The 20375-nt window shown below is 34.9% G+C and overlaps 1 protein-coding gene across 5 annotated transcripts in view; it reads left to right on the top strand.

Moving 5' to 3' along the window:
* The window catches only part of LOC141507910 (uncharacterized), a 244758-nt gene that overhangs the window by 204444 nt on the left and 19939 nt on the right, over positions 1 to 20375 (top strand). For all 5 annotated transcript variants that reach the window (XM_074216045.1, XM_074216042.1, XM_074216044.1 and 2 more), the window contains one exon: positions 13987 to 14127. In XM_074216045.1, the coding sequence (XP_074072146.1) occupies positions 13987 to 14127 (141 nt within the window). The remainder of the gene's footprint in view (positions 1 to 13986; positions 14128 to 20375) is intronic.

Raw genomic sequence — 20375 nt, 5'->3', positions numbered from 1 at the left:
TCACTATGCCACATTGCTGCCTTCTGGGCACCTAGATATTCTCTTTCTTTGGCCTTATCATTTTTTCATCTCACTTCCAGGGCAGGTCACTCTGTTTAGTGGAGAAAATAGAAGCAAACTAAGAATTATCAGCTCTCCCTTCTCTCTGGGGGTGTTATCACTTTCTCATTCCAAGCAAAAGTCCAATCCTTTTTTTTAATACTCCTTTTTTCCTTCTAAAAAAGAGTGGAAAAAAATCCAAACCTTAGTTCTTCTTGGCATGTCCTATTAGCTCTTATCACTGTTTTAATAGGACTGTGCCATGCTCTTATGTCCATCCTTTGTTATTTTGACCTTATTTTCATCATCTCTCCATTTTTTAAAAATATACATTGGTTGGTAAATTTCATATGCAGCAACTAGGATTGTTTCCCTTTCCATCTTGGAAACTCCATTCTTTAATAACCCTATTTTTAATTTTCTCACCTGAGAACTCCAAGGCCACACAGCTAGGTAATTATTAAGTGTCTGAAGCCAAATTTGAATCCAGGTACTCCTGACTCCAGGGCCGGTGCTTTATCCACTGCACCACCTAGCCGCCCCATTAGTATATCATTCTTTAAAGAGTGAGCAGCTACTTCTTCCGAGCGTCAAACTCTTCAGGAAATACCTCAAATCTGTTTTTAAAGCTGATCATGTAGCTGCCCCTTTTCTATATAAAAATTTTTCTCCTAAATTAGGACAAGAGTTATATTTTCCTTCCTCTATCTCTGATCCATTTCCCCCCATTCCATTGAGGGGGAAAAAAGTATCCATTTTCCCCCTCCATTTTTCCTTCATTCCTCTGAAACGATTTCTTCTAATTGACTTGTCTCTTCCAGAACATCTTTATTAGAAGAGCATCTGGTCTTCATTCCACTCTGAGCTCCATTCCAGAATCTCTGTACTTTGTCTACCTTAGCCTTTCACTTGTACCTTCTTCTTTCCCTATCATCCCTTTTTCAACATTCTTTTATTGTCTTCTCAGTTAGAATGCAAGCTTCTTGAGGGCAACAGACAACTTTTCTTCTTATATTTTTATTCCTTGTACTTAGAACTGTGCCTAGTATATAGAAGTCATTTAATGAATGCTTCTTAATTTCTATTTCCTTTAGGAAGACACTATTTCTTTAAGTTCTTTCTTTCCTCTAGAAAGGATATCAATTTATGCTTATAATACAAAAAGTCATTGGAATGTGGCAAAATCTTCATACTGATTGAGATTTTTCAGTCATGCTTTTTTAAAATAGATATTTATTTTTCAACTACATATAAAGATAATTTTAAACACTGATTTTATAAGGTTTTTGAATTCCACATTTTTCTCCCTCTCCCTTTCCCCCCCTCTCCCCTTGATAGAAGCAATCTAATATAGTTCTATGTATATAACTATGTTAAACATATATCCATTTTAATCATGTTGTGAAAGAAGAATCAAATCAAAAAAGGAAAATATATATGACAACTTTTAAAAACTGAAGATAGTAAAGTTTTGGTGTATATATATATATATTTAAACTCCATAGTTCCTTCTCTGGATATAGATGATATTTTCCATCACAAGTCTTTTAAGATTATCTTTAATTATTGTATTGCTAAAATGAACAAGTTCATCATATTTGATCATCATACAATATTGCTGTTAGTTTATACAATAGTCTTCTGTTTCTGCTCACTTCCCTCAGCTGGCCCCCTTTTTCTGCTCTTCTTGACCCTACCTTCACCTTGCAAGGAAGACTTTCTCTTTCTTTTTTAGGTCATGTGCTCCCAGTCTAGGACAGCTAGAGAATCATGGGCCCCTATGCTATATAGGGCTAAGCCAGCCCTCCTTATGGCTATCTATTCTCTCTCTCTCTCTCTCTCTCTCTCTCTCTCTCTCTCTCTCTCTCTCTCTCTCTCTCTCATCTCACCTAGTCTTTTGTTTTTCATTTCTGTCCTCAAAGTGCCTGCTGCTTTTTTAGGAAGAGAAAAAGTTTTAATCTGTATAGCCATCTATATGAGCAGTTTTAAATCCCAGGGATGTATGTGAATTCATTCACTATTCAGAAAAACTCAATCAAAGCCTCTCAATCTTAAATTTGGTGACACCAGAGGATACTCTGTCAACAAGTTCATGCAAGGCTTTCCAGGATTTTCTGAAGCCCTGATCCTCATGATTTCTTGTAGAAATTTCTTGTAGTGGTATACCCTAAAGTTCCAATTCTTTGCCACTATAAACAGAGCTGCCATGAATATTTTTGTAGAAGTGATGTTTTTACCCTTTCATGATCTCATCAGGGTATAGACCCAGTAGTGGTACTCCTGGATGAAAGAGTATACACAGTTTTATTGTCCTTTGGGCATAATTCCAAATTGCTCTCCAGAAAGATAGATCAGTTCACAACTCCACCAACAATTCATCCATGCTTTTTAAAATTACATTTCAGTTATTTATATCTCAACTCAAAATTAAGACTTTTGTTTGTTTAGGTTTTTTAGTTTAGTTTTTTGGGTTTTTTGCAAGGAAAATGGGGTTAAGTGGCTTGCCCAAGGCCACACAGCTAGGTAATTATTAAGTGTCTGAGACCAGATTTGAACCCAGGTACTCCTGATTCCAGGGCTGGTACTTTATCCACTACGCCACCTAGCTGCCCCCCAAATTAAGACTTTTATAGCAAATTTTCATCTTTTAAGCTTGCCAACTACCTTCTTTGCTACTCTCCTGAGGGCAAACTTCTTTCTTTCCTTTCTAAAAGTCAATTGAGTTATCAGCTCCTTCTGCTCAGTGGCTACTAAGGGAGTTTGCTTTGTCATATTTAAAGCTCCTTCAGTATCTAGTCACACCTAACCAGTTAAGCAGTGAGAGATTCAGTTATTCCCAAAGTGCCCACGTACTGAATTTACACACGTGGTCTATAAGAAGTAAGTAGATTAACTCAGTATATATCCTGTTACAAATGAGAAGAGTTTCTTTGTACTCATGTGTGTGTGTGTGTGTGTGTGTGTGTGTGTGTTAGATTCTTTCAGGTTGAAAATTCTGACTGGAAGTAGTGGTTTGCATTGGGGATTCTAATCACCCCTCTACTACTAACTAGTTCAGTTTGCTTCTCTCAAGTCTCAGTTTTCTCATCTATAAAATAAGATTGGAGTAGGTTACCTCCTCCCCTTCCTGATCTAAAATTCAATTAATATTCTTTCCAACTATTTGAAATAATTTGTTGTGTTTCTTTACCACAAATGATAAAGCATTCTATTATACTTATTCCACACTATTACTTGCTAATAGGTAACATGTATATACCTCTTCTATTAGGAAGACAGGTTTTTATAACTACATGCCTCAACAGTGGGGCATTAAGTTATAGCTCAGACTTGTATTTATGCACTGTAAGAACCTAAGAGCTATAGTCAAGTTGTCTTTAGGACATAATTCAAACAGCTACTTTTTGGATCAATATATCATGTTAATTTTATTATTCACAAAATTTAAGAGTGCCCAAATAGTTTCTTTTGACATTAAAGCCGCTTAACTCTATAGAAACATTCATTCTTCTAAAAGCAAGTTTGTGGTGCCTATCAACAAGCAACATTTAGTATCTCAAACTGAGACTCAGCGAAAAATGACTTTGCTAGTAAATAGCAGTGTGAATAAAAACCATAATGGCTACCTCTTGACTCCCAGAATCCCAGAATTTCCAAGTTGAAAGAGGCCTTAGAGATAATGTAGTACAACTCCTTCATTTTTTAAATAATTGAATACTAGTCCAATATTCTTTTTTTCTATACTGTGTTGACTTTGTATTCCTTTTGCACTCCTTACCTGAAATGACCTCATTTTTGTACACAGCTATTCAAACCAAATCCATCTTTGAAGGGCCCAGCTTGTCTCACCTTCTCTATGAAGTCTGTTTTGAAAACTTTGACCCTGACTGATTGATTTTTTTCCTCCTACAAACTCCTATTGCATTTGTTGTTTGCATCATACATTTTACAAGTTAATCACACACGACCCTTTATTGGCATTCATTTTATTGTATATATATTTTTCATTCTGAGAAGATTTGGATGATTCTTTTAAAATGTTTTAATGATATTCTTTATTTTTTATTTTTATTGCTTATATTTCCCTGCCTTTCTCCCTCTCTGAGAGTCATATAACAAAGAATTTTTTTTAAAAAGTAGAATAAGAAAAAATTCAGCGAAATTGATCAGCACATCAAAAATATTGGTATTATATGTAGTATTTTACATCCATTGCCCTCCATCTCTGAAGAGGAGCAGGCAGGTGTTAGATAATTAGTCTAAATATTCTATAGTACATATAGCAAGTAAAGAGCATGGGCAGCTAGGTGGCACAGTGGATAGAGCACCAGCCCTGGACTCAGGAGGACCTGCGACACTTAATAATTACCTAGCTGTGTGACCTTGGGCAAGTCACTGAACCCCCCCCCCAAAGAGTAAACACTAAATAATTCCTCAAATATTTCTTTAATAATTTCTCTACATTGCAAATATGGTGATGCAGTTGTCTTTCAAGGCACACCACTTTAGATAATGTTCTCAAACTCTCAAATTTTGTAAGGTCTCTGCACTAAAGGAAAAAGTAAACATAGATGTCTGAAGTTACTCCTGACTTGCCTCAATGCCACCCAAGTGTCTCCTTCTCACTGGTGACTCCTTCCTTGTCCCCTCTGTTCTAGGAAAGATCCCAGCCCAATTATTCTTCACCTCTTAACTTGAACTGTCTCTAGAGTCCACCTTTTCCTCACCTGTCATAGGCAGTTTTCTCATTCCTTCCTTTTTTAGCATCTTTATACCTGTAATCTTCCCTCTTCCTATGAGAAGGTATTTGGCTATTTTGCTTGTATTTGGATCCCCAGTGTTTTGTTCAGTGCCTGCCAGGCACATTTGTTGTTGAGCCTTTTCAGATACTACCAACTTTTGGTAACTCCATTTTAGGTTTTCTTGGCAAAGATACTGGAGTGCTTTGCCATTTCTTTCTCCAGTTCATTTGACATATGAGGAAATTGAGACAAACAAGGCTAGTAAGTGTCTGAGGCCACATTTGAACTCAGGAAGATGAATCTTCTTGACATCAAGACCCAGAACTCTATCCACTGTCATACTGTAACACTTAGCTGTCTTTAAATCTAAACCATTACAATTTTTCTCCTTGAAAACAATAGCATGTATTGAATTTATTTGGGGGAGAAAAAAAAGGATGTCAAATCAAGGGTAGCTTTCCCATAACCCCAATGTATTTATGACTCAAAAAATCACCAAGCTTTCTAATTGCAGAGCATGATGTGATCTGGCTGCAGTGGTAACTCTGACCTCTGGGTGTTCTCTAAGCACTTATTGCTTTCTGCAGCATTCCAACAGATTTAAGTATAGATGTCTGGCAGCCATCTCCCCTACTGCAATGTACTCCCAGGCACATCATTGAAACAAATGTGCCTTTGACTGTACTGAATACAATTATTGTTGAAAAATAAGAAGCTGTAAACCAGTGTGCAAAATTCCTTTTATCCCCAAGGCACAAATAATCATATTGAAGGCCTGGAATGTATTTACTTCGGCTTCATCAGATAAAAGAATACTGGATGTATATTTCACATATTTAAATTAGTTCAATTCAAACAAGCTACAATGTCTAATGTCCAAAGCCAAAGTTTGCATACATGTGGAGTAAAAATAACCCCTAACAACAGACATTTTTAGAGTTTTTCTCATTGGATGCACCATTTATGTTGCCCATTCAGAGTAAACTAGCTGGTTGCATTTTTTAAAAAACTATTCCAATCAATTGACACATTTGCCCCAACTAGTCATCTGTTTCCTGAAGTTTTTTTTCCAAATTACTGGCAACTATTTAAAGCATTCTATGACATGAAATTTAATAATTTATTTTTTTCATCAATTAATGATTAAAATTCCTTTTACCTCTCTGGAACAAATCCCAATGCACAAAAATATTTTTGCTGAATGTTAATATCAAAACATTATAATCTAATGATAATTTAACATAATCCTTCTAAAATCTATAAGCATTGTTAAATGATTATTTGGGGCCAAATTTACAATTTATTAAGTTAAATGTTATAAGATAACGAAAGCTCGTTTTCTTTATCAACTATTGAATGCAGCTTTAAAAACTTAATTAGATTACAAAAGCTTATCAAATAATAAAGAAAATTAGAGATGTTTTCAGATTTTACCTTCTCATAACATTGAGTATAAGTTGAATGTGAAATCTCTAACAAATCATTGAGATTGGGGGTAATCTTATGGTTTCTTGGTGGTAGGTAGAGTGCTAGACTTAGTGTTAGGGAGATCAGTTTGAACCTCACTTCTGACTACTGACTGAGTGCTATGGATAAATAATCTAATCTCTCTGGTCCTCTCTTTTTTTTATTTTATTATGGAATAAAATTCCTGCGGTAAAATACCAATCATTGACCTTTTATTAGTTAACTTTTTAGATAATAGAAAAATGAAATATAAAATTATATTATCTCACATATTCAATTTAAAGGCATTTTAGCTTATTATGTAACCCTTATAATTTTTTGAATTATTATATTTTACACAGGAGAAGCCTAATGAGGTCCTCCGAAATTCCTCAGAGTATCCTAAATATGATGATAAAATTCCTTGGCAAAGTGTGAATTAGCTTGATTCTGGGTACTTCCTTGGCAGCTAGGTGTCTCATGGATGAAGAATTGAACTTGGAGTCAAGTTCATTCTGCCTCATAAACATTAGCTATGTGACCCTAAAGAACAACATATTAGCATTAGTTTCTTTTTCTGTAATAAAATCACCCACCTTAGAGTTGTTGGGAGGATCAGGTGAGATGATATATGTAAAGTATTTTGTAAACCTTAAAGCACTATAGAAATGATATTTTGGATTGTTTTAATTATCATCTTTCGCCTTTAACATCACATTAAGAATAAACATTGATGCAATCCAGATATCTGGACTTTAATCTTGAACCTAACCAATAAAAAGAAGAGTATGAACAGATAGACATAGACAAGAGCCAAAATAGACTAGGGAAAGAGTGGAGCTATATAGAAACTTGCAGCTTCCCCAAAGGGAAGACTGCAGATACATTTTGCTCTTATAGGACACCAAATGGCTCCTTCAGAGAACTAATTTGTACCAGGGAATTAGGTCATGGAACCATGTGGTCCTCAGGAAAGGTTACTGTGCAGCCCAAGAGGTAGCAGCAGGTGGAAAAAAAAAGTTGAAGAGAATTTCTTGAGTCTAACCAGGTGCTCAAGGATATAAGCTGGTAGCAATGGAGTGGCAGTGATAGACTATTAGGAGATAGAGCCAAGGAGCATAAGGGAGAAATGTGAAGGAACCTAACAGGATTTTGCCCTTAAGTGATATTATGAATTATATGAATTGTGGATATTCTGGGGTTGTAGGAAGTCAGGAAGAATCTATTTTCATTTTACACATGGGAGAAGTTCTAATTCTAGGAAAAATCATAATATGGAGGGCTATACTGGTCCTTGAAAAGGCAAAAAAGCCCATTGAGAAGGGGAAAAAGAACTGTCTTTATTGTTTATTGGCCTAGACAGATTTTTTCATTTTTTTCCAGGTTAAATAAAGTTTATTTTACATTCGATTTCTTGTTAGCCCAATTGCTAGCATAAGAGCTAAGGACCTTTAACGTTTTTTGTAGAGACCAATACAGAAGTCAAATTCTCATTTTTCTCAGGGAAAATCCTGGATGGGGACATGAAACAGAAAAACTTAATCTACAAATCTGTGAAAGCCTTCCAAAAGTCACCTTGATTCAGGTAACCCAAAAACTTCTTGGCAATGGTTCACATATTAATCTGTAGTATACCACTGGATATTCATAGAAATCAGAATGTAACTATACACATTGGACCTGGAGCACTTGAAGGAGCTCCTACTCTATGTGCTGAGCACTGAAGATAATTTTCAATAATTTTGAAAGGCAAAAGTCAGTTTCTCCTCTCAGAAAATCACAGTCTAATGAATCTTTTTTTTTTAGATTTTTTTTTTCAAGGCAATGGGGTTAAAGTGGCTTGCCCAAGGACACATGACTAGGTAATTATTAAGTGTCTGAGGTCGGATTTGAACCCAGGTACTCCTGACTCCAAGGCCAGTGCTCTATCCACTGCACCACCTAGCAGCCCCCAGTCTAATGAATCTTAAGGAACTCAGCCAGTCAGTGGGGGCAGAGGGTATGTGACCCTCTTTCTGGGTTGCTTCCCTCTGTTACTGGATCCAGAAAGTTAACTCCCAAAGCAACTAGAATGTCCTTACTTGAATGCCTGTCAGAGCAAGAACAAAGGAGACTTTATTATTCATTTTCCATGTGCCTGGGACTATTAAGTGTTAGGGATATACAGTATAAACCAGTATAATGTCCTCTGCTTTCAAAGAGCTTACATTCTAATGAGGGAAAGCTACAGGTAGAGATGCTAAATATTAGTGGATAGAAGAGTACTCACTGTGGAAGTAAGCCAAAGAGGAGATAGAGTCCAGGTGAAAGGGAGGTGGAATATGCCTGGGTTCCTTTCCAGAATACAGTTTCTTCATCTGATTTCAACAATGTGTCAAAGTGCTTTACTCCTCACACCTATTTATATGTTTGATTGTTAATAATTGATAGAATAGAGGTGTCTAGTTGTTCATATCTAGTTCACATTTAATAAAGCTATAAGGGCTTAGGGAGTCATGTTAGCTACCTTAATTGGGATTGAAGGTATGAAGCATTGTTCTTAGAAAAGTAAAAAATAAGAATGAAAGGATAATGAGGATACAAACTTGATTAGTAATCCAACAAGGGGAATAAGGAGAGTAAAGTTTTTAGAATATAATTTCTATGTTTTCAACTGAATATTATTCTTCCAATAGTTAAAAGTGATTGATAGTAAACTGGAAGATAGTATGACAGGAACTAGGCAAAGACCAACATCTATACCAAGATAAGGTCAAAATGGGTACAGAACTTAGACATATAATGTAATATTATAAACCAATTAGGAGAACAAAGAAGAGTTTGCCTGTCAGATCTGTGGAAAGTGGAGCAGTTTATGGCCAAAGAAGAGATAGATAATAATACTGTAAAAAGACAACATGTATAATTTTGATTATAACAAATTCAAAAGTTTTTGCACAAACAAAACCAATGAAACCTAATTTAAAAAGAATGCAATAAATTGGAAAATAATTTTTACAACTCATATTTCCTACAAAGGACTCATTCTAAAATATATAGAGAACTGAGTCAAATTTATAAGAATACAAGTCATTCCCCAATTGATAGTCAAAGGATCTGAAAAGGCAATATCAAAACTCTCTATAGTCTTAGTCTTATGAAATGCTTTAAATCATTATTGAATAGAGAAATACAAATTAAAACAACTCTGAAGTACTACTTCACACCTATCAGAATGACCAATATGACTAAAAAGGAAGATGATCATTGTTGGAGGGATTGTGGGAAAACTGGGATGATGATGCACTGTTTGGTGACTTTGTGGACTGATCCAACCTTTCTGGAGAACATTATGCTCAAAGGCAATAAAACTGCATACCCTTTGATCTAGTAATATCACTACTAGACCTGGAAAGACTTTCCTGAACTGATGCTGTGTTAAGTGAGCAGAACCAGAAGAAAATTTTATGCACTAACAGCAACCTTGTGTGATGATAAACTATGATGGACATTTCAACAGTACAATAAGCAAAGATAATTCTAAAAGACTTGTGATGGAAAATACTATCCACATCCAGAGAAAGAACAATGGAGTTTAAATACACAACAAAACTTACTATCTTCAATTTTTAAAAATTATCTTATGAAAAAAATTTCTTATGTATTATGTCATTTTTCTCTAATTTCTTTCCCTTTGAATTTGATTCTTCTTTCATAAACATAATTAATACATGTAGAGCCTATATTAGATTTCTTTTTGTCCAGGAGAGGGGGAATGAAAGGGAGGGAGAAAAATGTAAAACTCAAAACTTTGCAAAAAATGATTGTTGAAAATTATCATTGCATGTATTTGGAACAATAAATAAAAATTTAGATTTTTTTAAAAAGTCAATGATAGAAAAGATAATAAAATTACCAGAAGGCACCACTACTGACCAAGTATCTAAAGCTAGGCAGATGAATTGAGGAATATAAATGCCAGTGAATATCAATTCCAGTGGTTACATGCTTCACCTAGAAAATACTCTGGAATAACATCCAACTTTCTATGACTCTCAGAAAGCTGACTACCTCTCTCTCCCTCTGATTCACTCTTTTTTGATTCATATTCTGCTTTTGGTAATCTAAACAATCTACATTTAAGTGTGTAAGTGTGTATAGATTTATCCACTAAGATTCTGGCTCAGTACTGACACACTGGATAACTATCCTTTTGTCTTCTCCACTTCATTTTAATGCAGCTTCACCACACAATCATGGCATACCTATATGTAGTTCTTTAATCATGGAAAAAGAAAAGGGAATACAACTTAGTACATGGTGCAATGGAGAGAGCATTGGATTTGTAGTGCAAGAAAACTGGTTTCAAATTTCAGTTCTACCACTTAATGCTTGTATGACTGTGAGCAAGTCATTTATTTCCCCTATCTCACCTTAGTATTCTCATTTGAAAATGAGATTGGACTGAATGACATCTAAAGTCACTTCAAGCACTAAATCTAAAATTCTGTGATTCTATTGATTACTACAAGAACTGGGTACTGGTAACTCCTCCAATATCATACAGCTCAAATCCTTTCTATGTTGACAAACCAAACTCAACTTCTCAAATACAGTTTAGGAGCTCCCATTTTTTTCTACAAGCAAACCAAAAAGCAGGTGATTCAGAGAAACACAGTAGAGGTGATTACCAGAATAGAAGCATACTACCCCTAAACCATCACCCCTTATCACAGGAAGAAAAAATACCAAAAGAACTGGAGTTCTCATCTGGATCCTACCCTGAGATATATTCCCCTTCTTTTCTCATTTGCTACTGTACTATTGGCAGAGAACTTTAATGCCAACACAATCCTCTCTCCTCTTCCCCTAACTTCATCTAAGTTTTGCTCATTGATTGTAGTTTCCTAGTTGGGTCCACATCCCTCCATCTGCATTGCCATTTGCCATAAGTTCAAACTCCCTTCACTCTTTAGTTTTTTACACAATTTTCCATAATTGTCAAAAAACTTGACAAAGCTTTTCAGTTGGGCTTGCCCCAAGGTAAAAGACTATACCTAGGTCTCTCTTCTTTCCTCTCAACTCTCCTATTCTTGCTACACAGAAGTGGTAAGACAGAGAAAGGAGGTGTATATATCAATAATTATGCACAAACTGTGGTATTTTGTGGTTTATAAAAACCTTATATACATTATCTTGTAACCTTGGAATGAAAGTAGTATACATATACTTCCTTATTATGTGAGTACTCTCCCATACTCACAGAGTGGATTCCCAAAATTAGGATATCTCAGGTTTACAGTATTCCTTGGGCCTACATCCATTAAAGCTATGGCTCACACAAGCTCACATAGCCATAGGAAAAAAAAATAGTTCAAAGTAAAATTATTTAAGGAGATGATATAAATTTATTGATGTTTAAAATAAGCTTTATATATTTTTTACATCTTATAAAAAAACTTTCAATACACTCTTCTTTGGCTGTAATTGCTTGTTTTACATGATTTGGCACTGAGATATTTACTCTTTAATTATTCATCCTGAAACTACATATCACATTGCATATTAAACATTTCTTTGATGAACAGTCCCTTTTCCCAAGAATTTCTTTAATTAACAGTCCCTTTTGGCTTATGAGTCAGTTCTCAGCCTACCAAACATCATGTTCATCTTTATCATTTGGATAAATTTCTTAACTTTTCATAACGGGCTATGAGGTATGAGATTGTATTGTATTGACTTTAATTCCCACTATATACTTCAAATATTGTCCCTTTTGAGCTTTTGTCTATATGTTTGTTTGCCTCACCTGAAATTGCTTCCCCTTTCCCACTTCTTCCCTATTAGACCAGTCATATCACAATCATTCTTCAAAATCCAAATTGAGTCTTATTTCCTTCATGAAACATTTTTAGTGTACACTTTGAATCCATCTCTTAATGGCATAATTATCTTACAATTTATTACTTAATTGTGATCTTTCTGTTTCACTTGCTAAATTTATCCCCCCCCCCAAAGAAACTACAAGCTTCTTAACAGATGAAGGGGTCCTTCTAGTGGAGATGGCTGTGGATTTGGAGTCAGGAAAACCTGGGTTCATATTCCCTCCCTGACAATATGTGACCATAGGTAAATCACTTCACTTCTCTGAAAGCCTAAGTTTCCTCACCTGCCAAAGTGGAGATAATGAGTCATAGTACCATAAGAGTATGTATGTAAAGTACTTTCAAAATCTTTAAGTACTCTGTAAGAGCAGTTATCATTATTATTATTTTAATTATAAGTATGGTGGTAGGTAGAGTTAATGATATAAATAAATATTCAAAACAAATTATCATAAGACTTTCCTTAATGGTAGAGATTAATTACTCAATAGTTCAAGTCTGCTTAAGGGATAAAGCTAGAAGATGAGAGACGATATTTTGACTTCCAACTTCAAGGGAGAAGACACATATTGTTCCAAATTCTCTTCAAAGCAAGAGCCCTAAAGAGAGAGAATCTTTGGGAAAAGAAGAGCCACACCTCAAACATTTCCCTGACTCCATAGTCTGTATTACCTTTCAGGCCCCTCTCCCTAAAGAAAATCTAGAACAATACTGAAGGCAGAAATTGTATCTCTACAATGCCTTGTTTATTGTGAGACACATAGTAGGTACTTAATAAACAGTGCAAGATTAATTAACCCCTCCCAGACTCACTAAAAACTCATTATTAACTGGTAATATTTGATTTCTAAAAACTATTCCTAAGAATAAGTATGTGTACCATTTGTTCACAAGAATTAAAAATATTATGTGAAACACCACCCAAAATAAATGTGAAAAGATACTTTCAAAAAATATCCAAAATACTGTCAACTCCTCAGAGAGTTAGAAGAGAGCATCTTTGCTTTTCTAGCTGTGTCCTTCTTAGCTTCATTATATTCAATGTGATTTATATTAATATGTTTAAGGTCATATTTTGGGGACTACCAGAAGTGGTATAGCTGACAACTGAATGCATACTTATCCACTTTGCAAATGTAAATTAAGGTCTTGTGCATGCAAAAGTCATGAGCACTTTGAAATGTCAACTATTCCTTATGTAAAATGATATATTTAGCTTACTCAGATGTCATGATTTTGAAGTTGCAAGACACAACCAAAACCATTCACGGAAATAACTCTTACATGAAGTTTTGGAATGCTCTGGAGTGTATATAACATATGTTTAGTGAAAGAGAATTCAGCTGACTTAAACTTATACATAATTTTAAGGAAGAGATGATAATATAAATAGCTTCATGAGATGTGGGACCTGGATCCTGTATTTCTTGTTTTGGCAGCATTTCTGCTGACTTTCATAGGGGTTACATACCTATGAAGTAAGGAAGTATACAGGAAAGCCAAATTGTATGCTTTATTAGGATGAGAAGATGGCTTTCAACAAATGTAGCCAGAGGAGAAGGATAATTTTGAAACCAAGACTCATACAATATTCATCTTAGAGATTGCTTTTTTGTGGAAAATCAATATTGTTATGATATAATAATGCATCCACAGATATTGTAGAGCTAGGAATACATCATAGTTTCATATTTTGACCTAATAAAATCAAGCAATTTCTTAGTTCAAAAAAAAAGCAAACAGAAAAATGTTACTTGGTGCAATGAAGGTCTTTGGTTTTTGATTCAATGTATTCTTTCTCTCTCTTCCAGAAATGAATTTAAAAACTTTAACTTTACAGTAGAGTTAATTTTTAGATTTCATTTATTATTTCTGGTCTTTCTTGCTTCTTCTAGATACAACCCAAGGGCTCAGAGTGGTCAGAGTCTATGGCCTGTGTCATGAAGAAGTTAGAGCAACTAAATTTAGATATTGAAGAAGCTCTTAGTACTGGATCTTCCCCTTCTCATACTCCTTCTGGGAGGCGAAAGCAACAGGTAAAATTCTTTTGATTTTATTAAATTTAGTCTGTTCAGTTCAATTCAACAAAAATAAATAAATGCTACATATAAGGCATTGCCCCAAAGGGTGCTAGAACCATAAAAATGAAAAATGACATAGTCACTGTCCTCAAAAAAGCTTATAGTCTAATAATTGTTGCATGATAAATGTAAATCTCCTCAGAAAGTGTACTTTAATTTGGGTTAGGATCTTATGTATTCTGTACTTTTAGAATGAAAAAGAAATTGAGAAATGCATGCTTGGGTTTTGTAGTGGAAAATGTGTTGAATGAGAAAACATCTTAGAATTTTTCAGACATACCCAGTGGCAAGTAATGTCTTCTTTTGGGAGGGGGTGATAAAGCAAAATAGGTAAAATATTTGCTGTTCTTTGAAGAATTAGGATCCAGAAAGGTTTTTTTTTAAGTTGAATGAATTAGTCTCCAAAATATTTTATTGAATATGCTTTAAAATCTCACAATGCAGTTTTTTCCACTGAAATGCAGTATCGGCTTCTTTGCAAAGAAGGGGGATAGGGTAAAGGAAGCTTCAGGCCTTAAAACCAGAACAGTTTTTTAACTTAATTCATGAAATCTTTGGAGAAACCCAGTGGTATGTAATTTGTACCTAGGGTTATGAAAATTCAACAGGGAATGAAAAGATTTTGACAACATTATTCCATAAGGCCACAGGATGAAGATTTTATAATATGGTACTAAAGCAAACATTTTAAAGCACCTATTGTGTGAAATAGGATACCAAATGTGGAGAGGTTCAAGATGCAATGAAAGGTTAGATCAAATATAGTCTCTGTCCTTGAGGAGCAGAAGGAAACACAGAGATGATTCAAGTATAGTAAAAGTGAAAATTGAGAAATATAGGAATTAAATCAATAGGAATTTATAATTTGTTTATTTCAGAGTAGAGGGAGTGAGAGAAGTCAAAGATTCAATTTGACAATTCGGTATCCAGTATTCTGTTTCCCAGCTTCAGCTATTTTCACTGGTTGTCTTCCATGTCTAGTTTGTTCTCCCTTCTCATCTCTACCTCTTGGCTTCTTCAGCTTCCTTCAAGTCTCAGCTAAAGTCCCATCTTCTGCAAGAAATCTCTCCTGGTCCTCTTTTAAACTTAGTGCTTAAGCCCTCTGTTATCTCAATTTATCCTGTATAAATCTTGTTTGCACATAGTTTTTTGTTTTGTTTGCCCCCTCCCACAAGACTGTTAGCATCTTGAGAGCTAAACTGTTGTTTTCCCCTTTGTTTTTGTATCTGCAGGGCTTAGCACAGTGTCTGGCATGTAATAGATGTTTTATTAAATGCTTGTAAACTTGACTCGAATGTGACAGCATAGACAAAAATAATGAATTTCAGTAGGTACAGTTTACAGAGAAAGGTAATGAACAATGACATCAAATTTGGATATGTGGAGTTTGATGCTTAGGGTCTTTAGGCAATTGAAAATATGATAAAAAGCACAGAAGTCAACCCAGAAGACACATATTTGGCAGTCATCTACATAGAGATGGTAATTGATGTCCTTGGATTGAATGAAATTGCTAAGGGAAAATGTTTATAGAGAAAAGAAGGACAAAGACAAATATAAAATGAGATAGAGAACATTTTTATGGAGGTGGTATAGTGGCAATTATGATGGCTTTGAAGTCAAGAAACCTGGGTTCATTTCCTGGCTCTAATATTTATTAGTTGTGTGATTCCAAGGAAGTAATTTAGCTTATCTAAACTTTACTTGCCTCCTCTGTTCAATGGACATACTTACATTTTCTTGCCACATAAATAGGAAAGGGCTTTATAAATATTTTTAAAATATAAATGTTAATTATAATTGGACATATTTTCATAAAGAAAAATGATATCCATAGATTTGAGAGTTGAAAAGGACCTCAGAGCGGCTAGGTGGTACAGTGGATAGAGCACCAGCCCTGGAATCAGGAGTACCTGAATTCAAATCCAGCCTCAGACACTTAATAATAATTACCTAGCTGTGTGGCCTTGGGCAAGCCACTTAATCCCATTTGCCTTGCAAAAACCTAAAAAAAAAGAAAGAAAAGGACCTCAGCAGCTATCTGGTTCAAACCACACCAACATACTTTTAAGTAGTTGTCTAGTTTCTGCTTGAAGACTTCTATATGTGAGAAATCTACCATCTCTTTAAACAACCCATTTACTTTGAAGCAGTGACAATTGTTAGGAAGTTTTTCCTGCCATGGGTGGCACAGTGAATAAAGTATCAGGCCTTGAATTAGGAAAACTTGAGTTCAAATCTAGCCTTAGACTCTTTCTGGGGCCATACAGAAGAATCTTTGCTCTTCATGATTGTCTTTAAAACACTTGAACACAATCATAATGTGACCCTGGTTCTCTCCCCCAGGTTAAACATTCCCAGTTCCTTCAGCCACTTTATGCAGCATGAACTCAAGACTCCCAAGGATGTTGACATCCTAGTTGCCCTTTCCTGGACCTTCTCCATATAATTAATGTCCTTAACCAACCATGTTCCAAAATTAAAATTATTCTTTACACAAGGCCAAAGGAAAACAGAATATATTGGGACAATCATTTTTGTATTCCTAAAAGCTATATCTCTCTTAGTGAAGTTCAAAATCACATTTGTTTTTAACTGCAACATCACACTTCAATAGGAAGCTTACATTCCACTAAAATCCCCAGCTCTTTTTTAGAATAATCACTGTCTAGTAACTCATACACACTTTTTCATTATTAGAACAGTTAGAAGGAATTTAGAAAGAGGTCAAGGTATGAGTTGAATATGAAGAATTGATATCTAAAAAAATAAAATTAAGGGGTGAGAGAGGAATGTACTGAAAGGAAAAGGGAGAGATAGAGTGGAGTGAGTTATCCCACATAAAAGAGGCAAGAAAAAGTTTTATAGTGGAGAGGAAGAGACAGGACAGTGAGAAAGAGCGAACTTTACTGTCATTAGAACTGGCTTAAAGAGAGAATAACATACACAGTCTATTGGGTATAAAAATCTATCATACCCTGCAGGAAAATAGGAGGGAAAGAGAAAAGAGAAGCTGGGGTGGGGGGGTAGATAATGGAAGGGAGGGCAGCTTGTGCCAAGGGTAGTCAGAAGCAAAACACTTTTGAGGAGCGACAGGGTAAAGGGAGAAAGAGAATAGAATAAATGGGGTGGGGGAAATAAGATGGAGGGAAATACAGTTAACAGTAGTAACTTTGAAAAAATATAATGACACCCCCGAAGTTATTGAAAATGGATATATCTAATAAAAGCATGAATAAGTAAACATCCTAGAACTATCTAGCTGCATGTAATTAGGTTTGAGATCTATTTTCTCTTATTAGAGACAAGCATATTTAAGAGTACCTCTAGTATCAAGTCAAGTTTAAAAAATAGAATAGAATGTAAAATGTTACATTCCATTTCATATTCTTGCAAGTAGTCATTAAATATCATTTTTACCTCGCCTTCATTAGTATCTGACTCTGTTACATATTAAATAGCTCTCCATAGAAGCAACATGATAGGACCATTTTGAAGCTGCAATGTGGAGAGATGGGACATGCAACCAGGAAATACATTTCAGTATTCATCATAACTAAGGAGACTGCCTATGGAGCTTGCTGAGATTATGAGAGCAATTCATTCAAGACCCAGTGCCAAAGCATCAGCGAATGCCTGAATACAGGACTTAGGATTTTAAAGCAAGAAAACGAATTCCTTTTTAGGCAACTGTCAGCAGGGATCCCACTACTTCAGCATATCCACAGGAAGTCCCAGCTACCAAGAAGGAAACTACCCCTGGCCATGGCCTTAGCTGCTAGAGGAAAAGAGATATCTCATGGTCATCTCAAGAAGCTTTAATTTATAAATACTTTATTCATCCTTAGAAAGGAAGATAGAGGAGAAGTAATGCTAATGATTTCAATAAAACAAAGGTAGATGACAATTAAGTGATGATAAGAATGATGATGTTTAACCTATTTTAGGCTGGAAGAAGTCTTATTCTGGATTCTGAATTTGGAGTTTATTAACTTTACAAAATATCTTAAAAACTATATTTCAGGCTGATTGGTTTCATTTTTAATCTATATACCTTATTTTATGCATTTAACAACATAATTCTCAAGAGGGGTCCATAGACTTCTCTAGACTGCCAAAGGAGTAAATAGTACACAAAAAAGGTCAAGAATCCCTATTTCAGAGCTTCATTATTGTCTGGAGGTGGAGACATTTCACAAATTGAGTTAGGCTTGGTATATTATTGAAATAACTAGATTTAGGGGCAGCTAGGTAGCATAGTGGTTAGAGCACTGACCCTGGAGTCAGGAGGATCTGAATTCAAATCCTACCTCAGACATGTAATACTTATTTAGCTGTGTGACCTTGGGCAAATCTCTTAACCCCCACTGCTTTGAAAAAAAAACAAACTAAAAGAAATAATTTGATTCTTTTCTTGTTTTAAATTTGGAGTATATTTATTACAGTTCTTTTCTCTTCTTGAATTCAGTCATACTCTCATCCCTACTCTTTAGGGCTCATTTGTTTCCAGAATAAAGCAAACAAAGCAACACCATGGATGTTGCCCCCTAAACCTTGGCAGAAAGTTTATGTGTGTTTAAAGGTCAGATGAAGTACAATATATTTAAAGAAGAAAAAAGAAATATTACTAAAATATCAATTACATTTATTTTCGAACTTAATATTATGGGTATGTATGTATGCATTTGTATGTGTATGTATGCATTTTTATGCATATGTATGAGGACGTTAGTTCACAATATTGTGATTTATTCTGTGTAGTATGGAAATTCCTTCCACTGATACACAACAGCTTCTTACCTTTAAATTAAAAATTCAGAGAATTGTTGAATTATAGAATGGATTATAGAGGCCACTAGTTCAATCCCTTCTATAACATACATACCTGATAAACAGTAAACTTTTTCTTGTAGATCTCCAGTACAGTGGAAACTACCACCTCTCAAGGGAGCCTGTTTCATTTTTTAGTAACTAATTATGAAAAAGGATTTTTCTTCTAATATTAAACCAGCAGTTTGCTTTGGCAACACATTACTCCTAATTCTACCTTATGGAGTCAATCCAAATAATATATCCCTTCCTCCATGCCACAGACATTCAGATATTTGAAAATAATTGTCATGTCCCTCCTAAGTTCTCTTATCATCAGTTCCTTCAATTTATCTTCATATTTCATGATCTTGAGGTCCTGTTTCACCATTCTCATTACCCTCTTCTGAATGTTCTACAGCTGAACACTTCCCAGTGCTAAATATAACACACCAGATGTAATCTGACCAGGACAAAACAGAATAGAATATCACCACTTGCATTGATACTAAACTTCTATTATTATAGCACAGGATAGCATTAACTTTGGAAAGCTGGGATATGACATTTTTAAATCACCAAGTGATGAAGTCCACTCAAACTCCCTCATCCTCTTCATACAAGTTGCATCCATATTACATCTGCTTTGTACTTTGAAATTAATATTTGAATAAAACTATTCTATATTTATTTCTATTAAATTTTTATCATATTAGATCAGTCCTGTGTTCTAGTATGTCAAAGTCATTTTGGATTCTGATTGCCATTTGGTTCTTAGGTTATTCTTCCTAGCTATGTGTCTTCTGCAAATTTAAGTATGCCATGTATGACTTTATCACTTATTGAAAAATATAATACTCTGTCAAGCATCCATAGCAAGTGACTAGATTACAGTGAAGTGAATAGACAAGAGCCAAGGATGATTCAGGTTACAAACTTTGGCTGCTTGGAGCATGTGTTAATCTCAACTGAAGTGGAGAAAGTAGGAAAAGAGGGAGATTGAAGGGGAATGATGATTATTTCAGTTTGGGACATGTAAGGTTTAACATGCTTATGGGACATCTATAAATGGAAATGTCTGGAAAGATACATAGGTAGATTATAGTAATTAGAAGGTAGATAGTTCAGACAAGTTCAAGAAATAAATTAAAGCTAAATATATAGTTTGGGGAATTTTTGGCATAGAAGTAATAATTTAACCCATGGGAACAGATGAAATCATTAATAGAGTAGACAAAGAAAAGGACCCAAGAAAGTCCAATCCTACTATGCTTAGTAAGTGAAATGAATGATTGATAAGTATGATAACAATGCCTTTATTCACATGACTGGAACTCCTATATCCATTTCTGTGGTTGGAAAAGGAGCACTCAGATAGTTAGTAGAGGAAATAG

The sequence above is a fragment of the Macrotis lagotis genome, chromosome 1 (assembly GCF_037893015.1).
Source record: "Macrotis lagotis isolate mMagLag1 chromosome 1, bilby.v1.9.chrom.fasta, whole genome shotgun sequence".
Taxonomy (NCBI): domain Eukaryota; kingdom Metazoa; phylum Chordata; class Mammalia; order Peramelemorphia; family Peramelidae; genus Macrotis; species Macrotis lagotis.
Note: the sequence above shows the minus strand (reverse complement) of the source record. Positions and strands in the feature narration are given on the sequence as shown.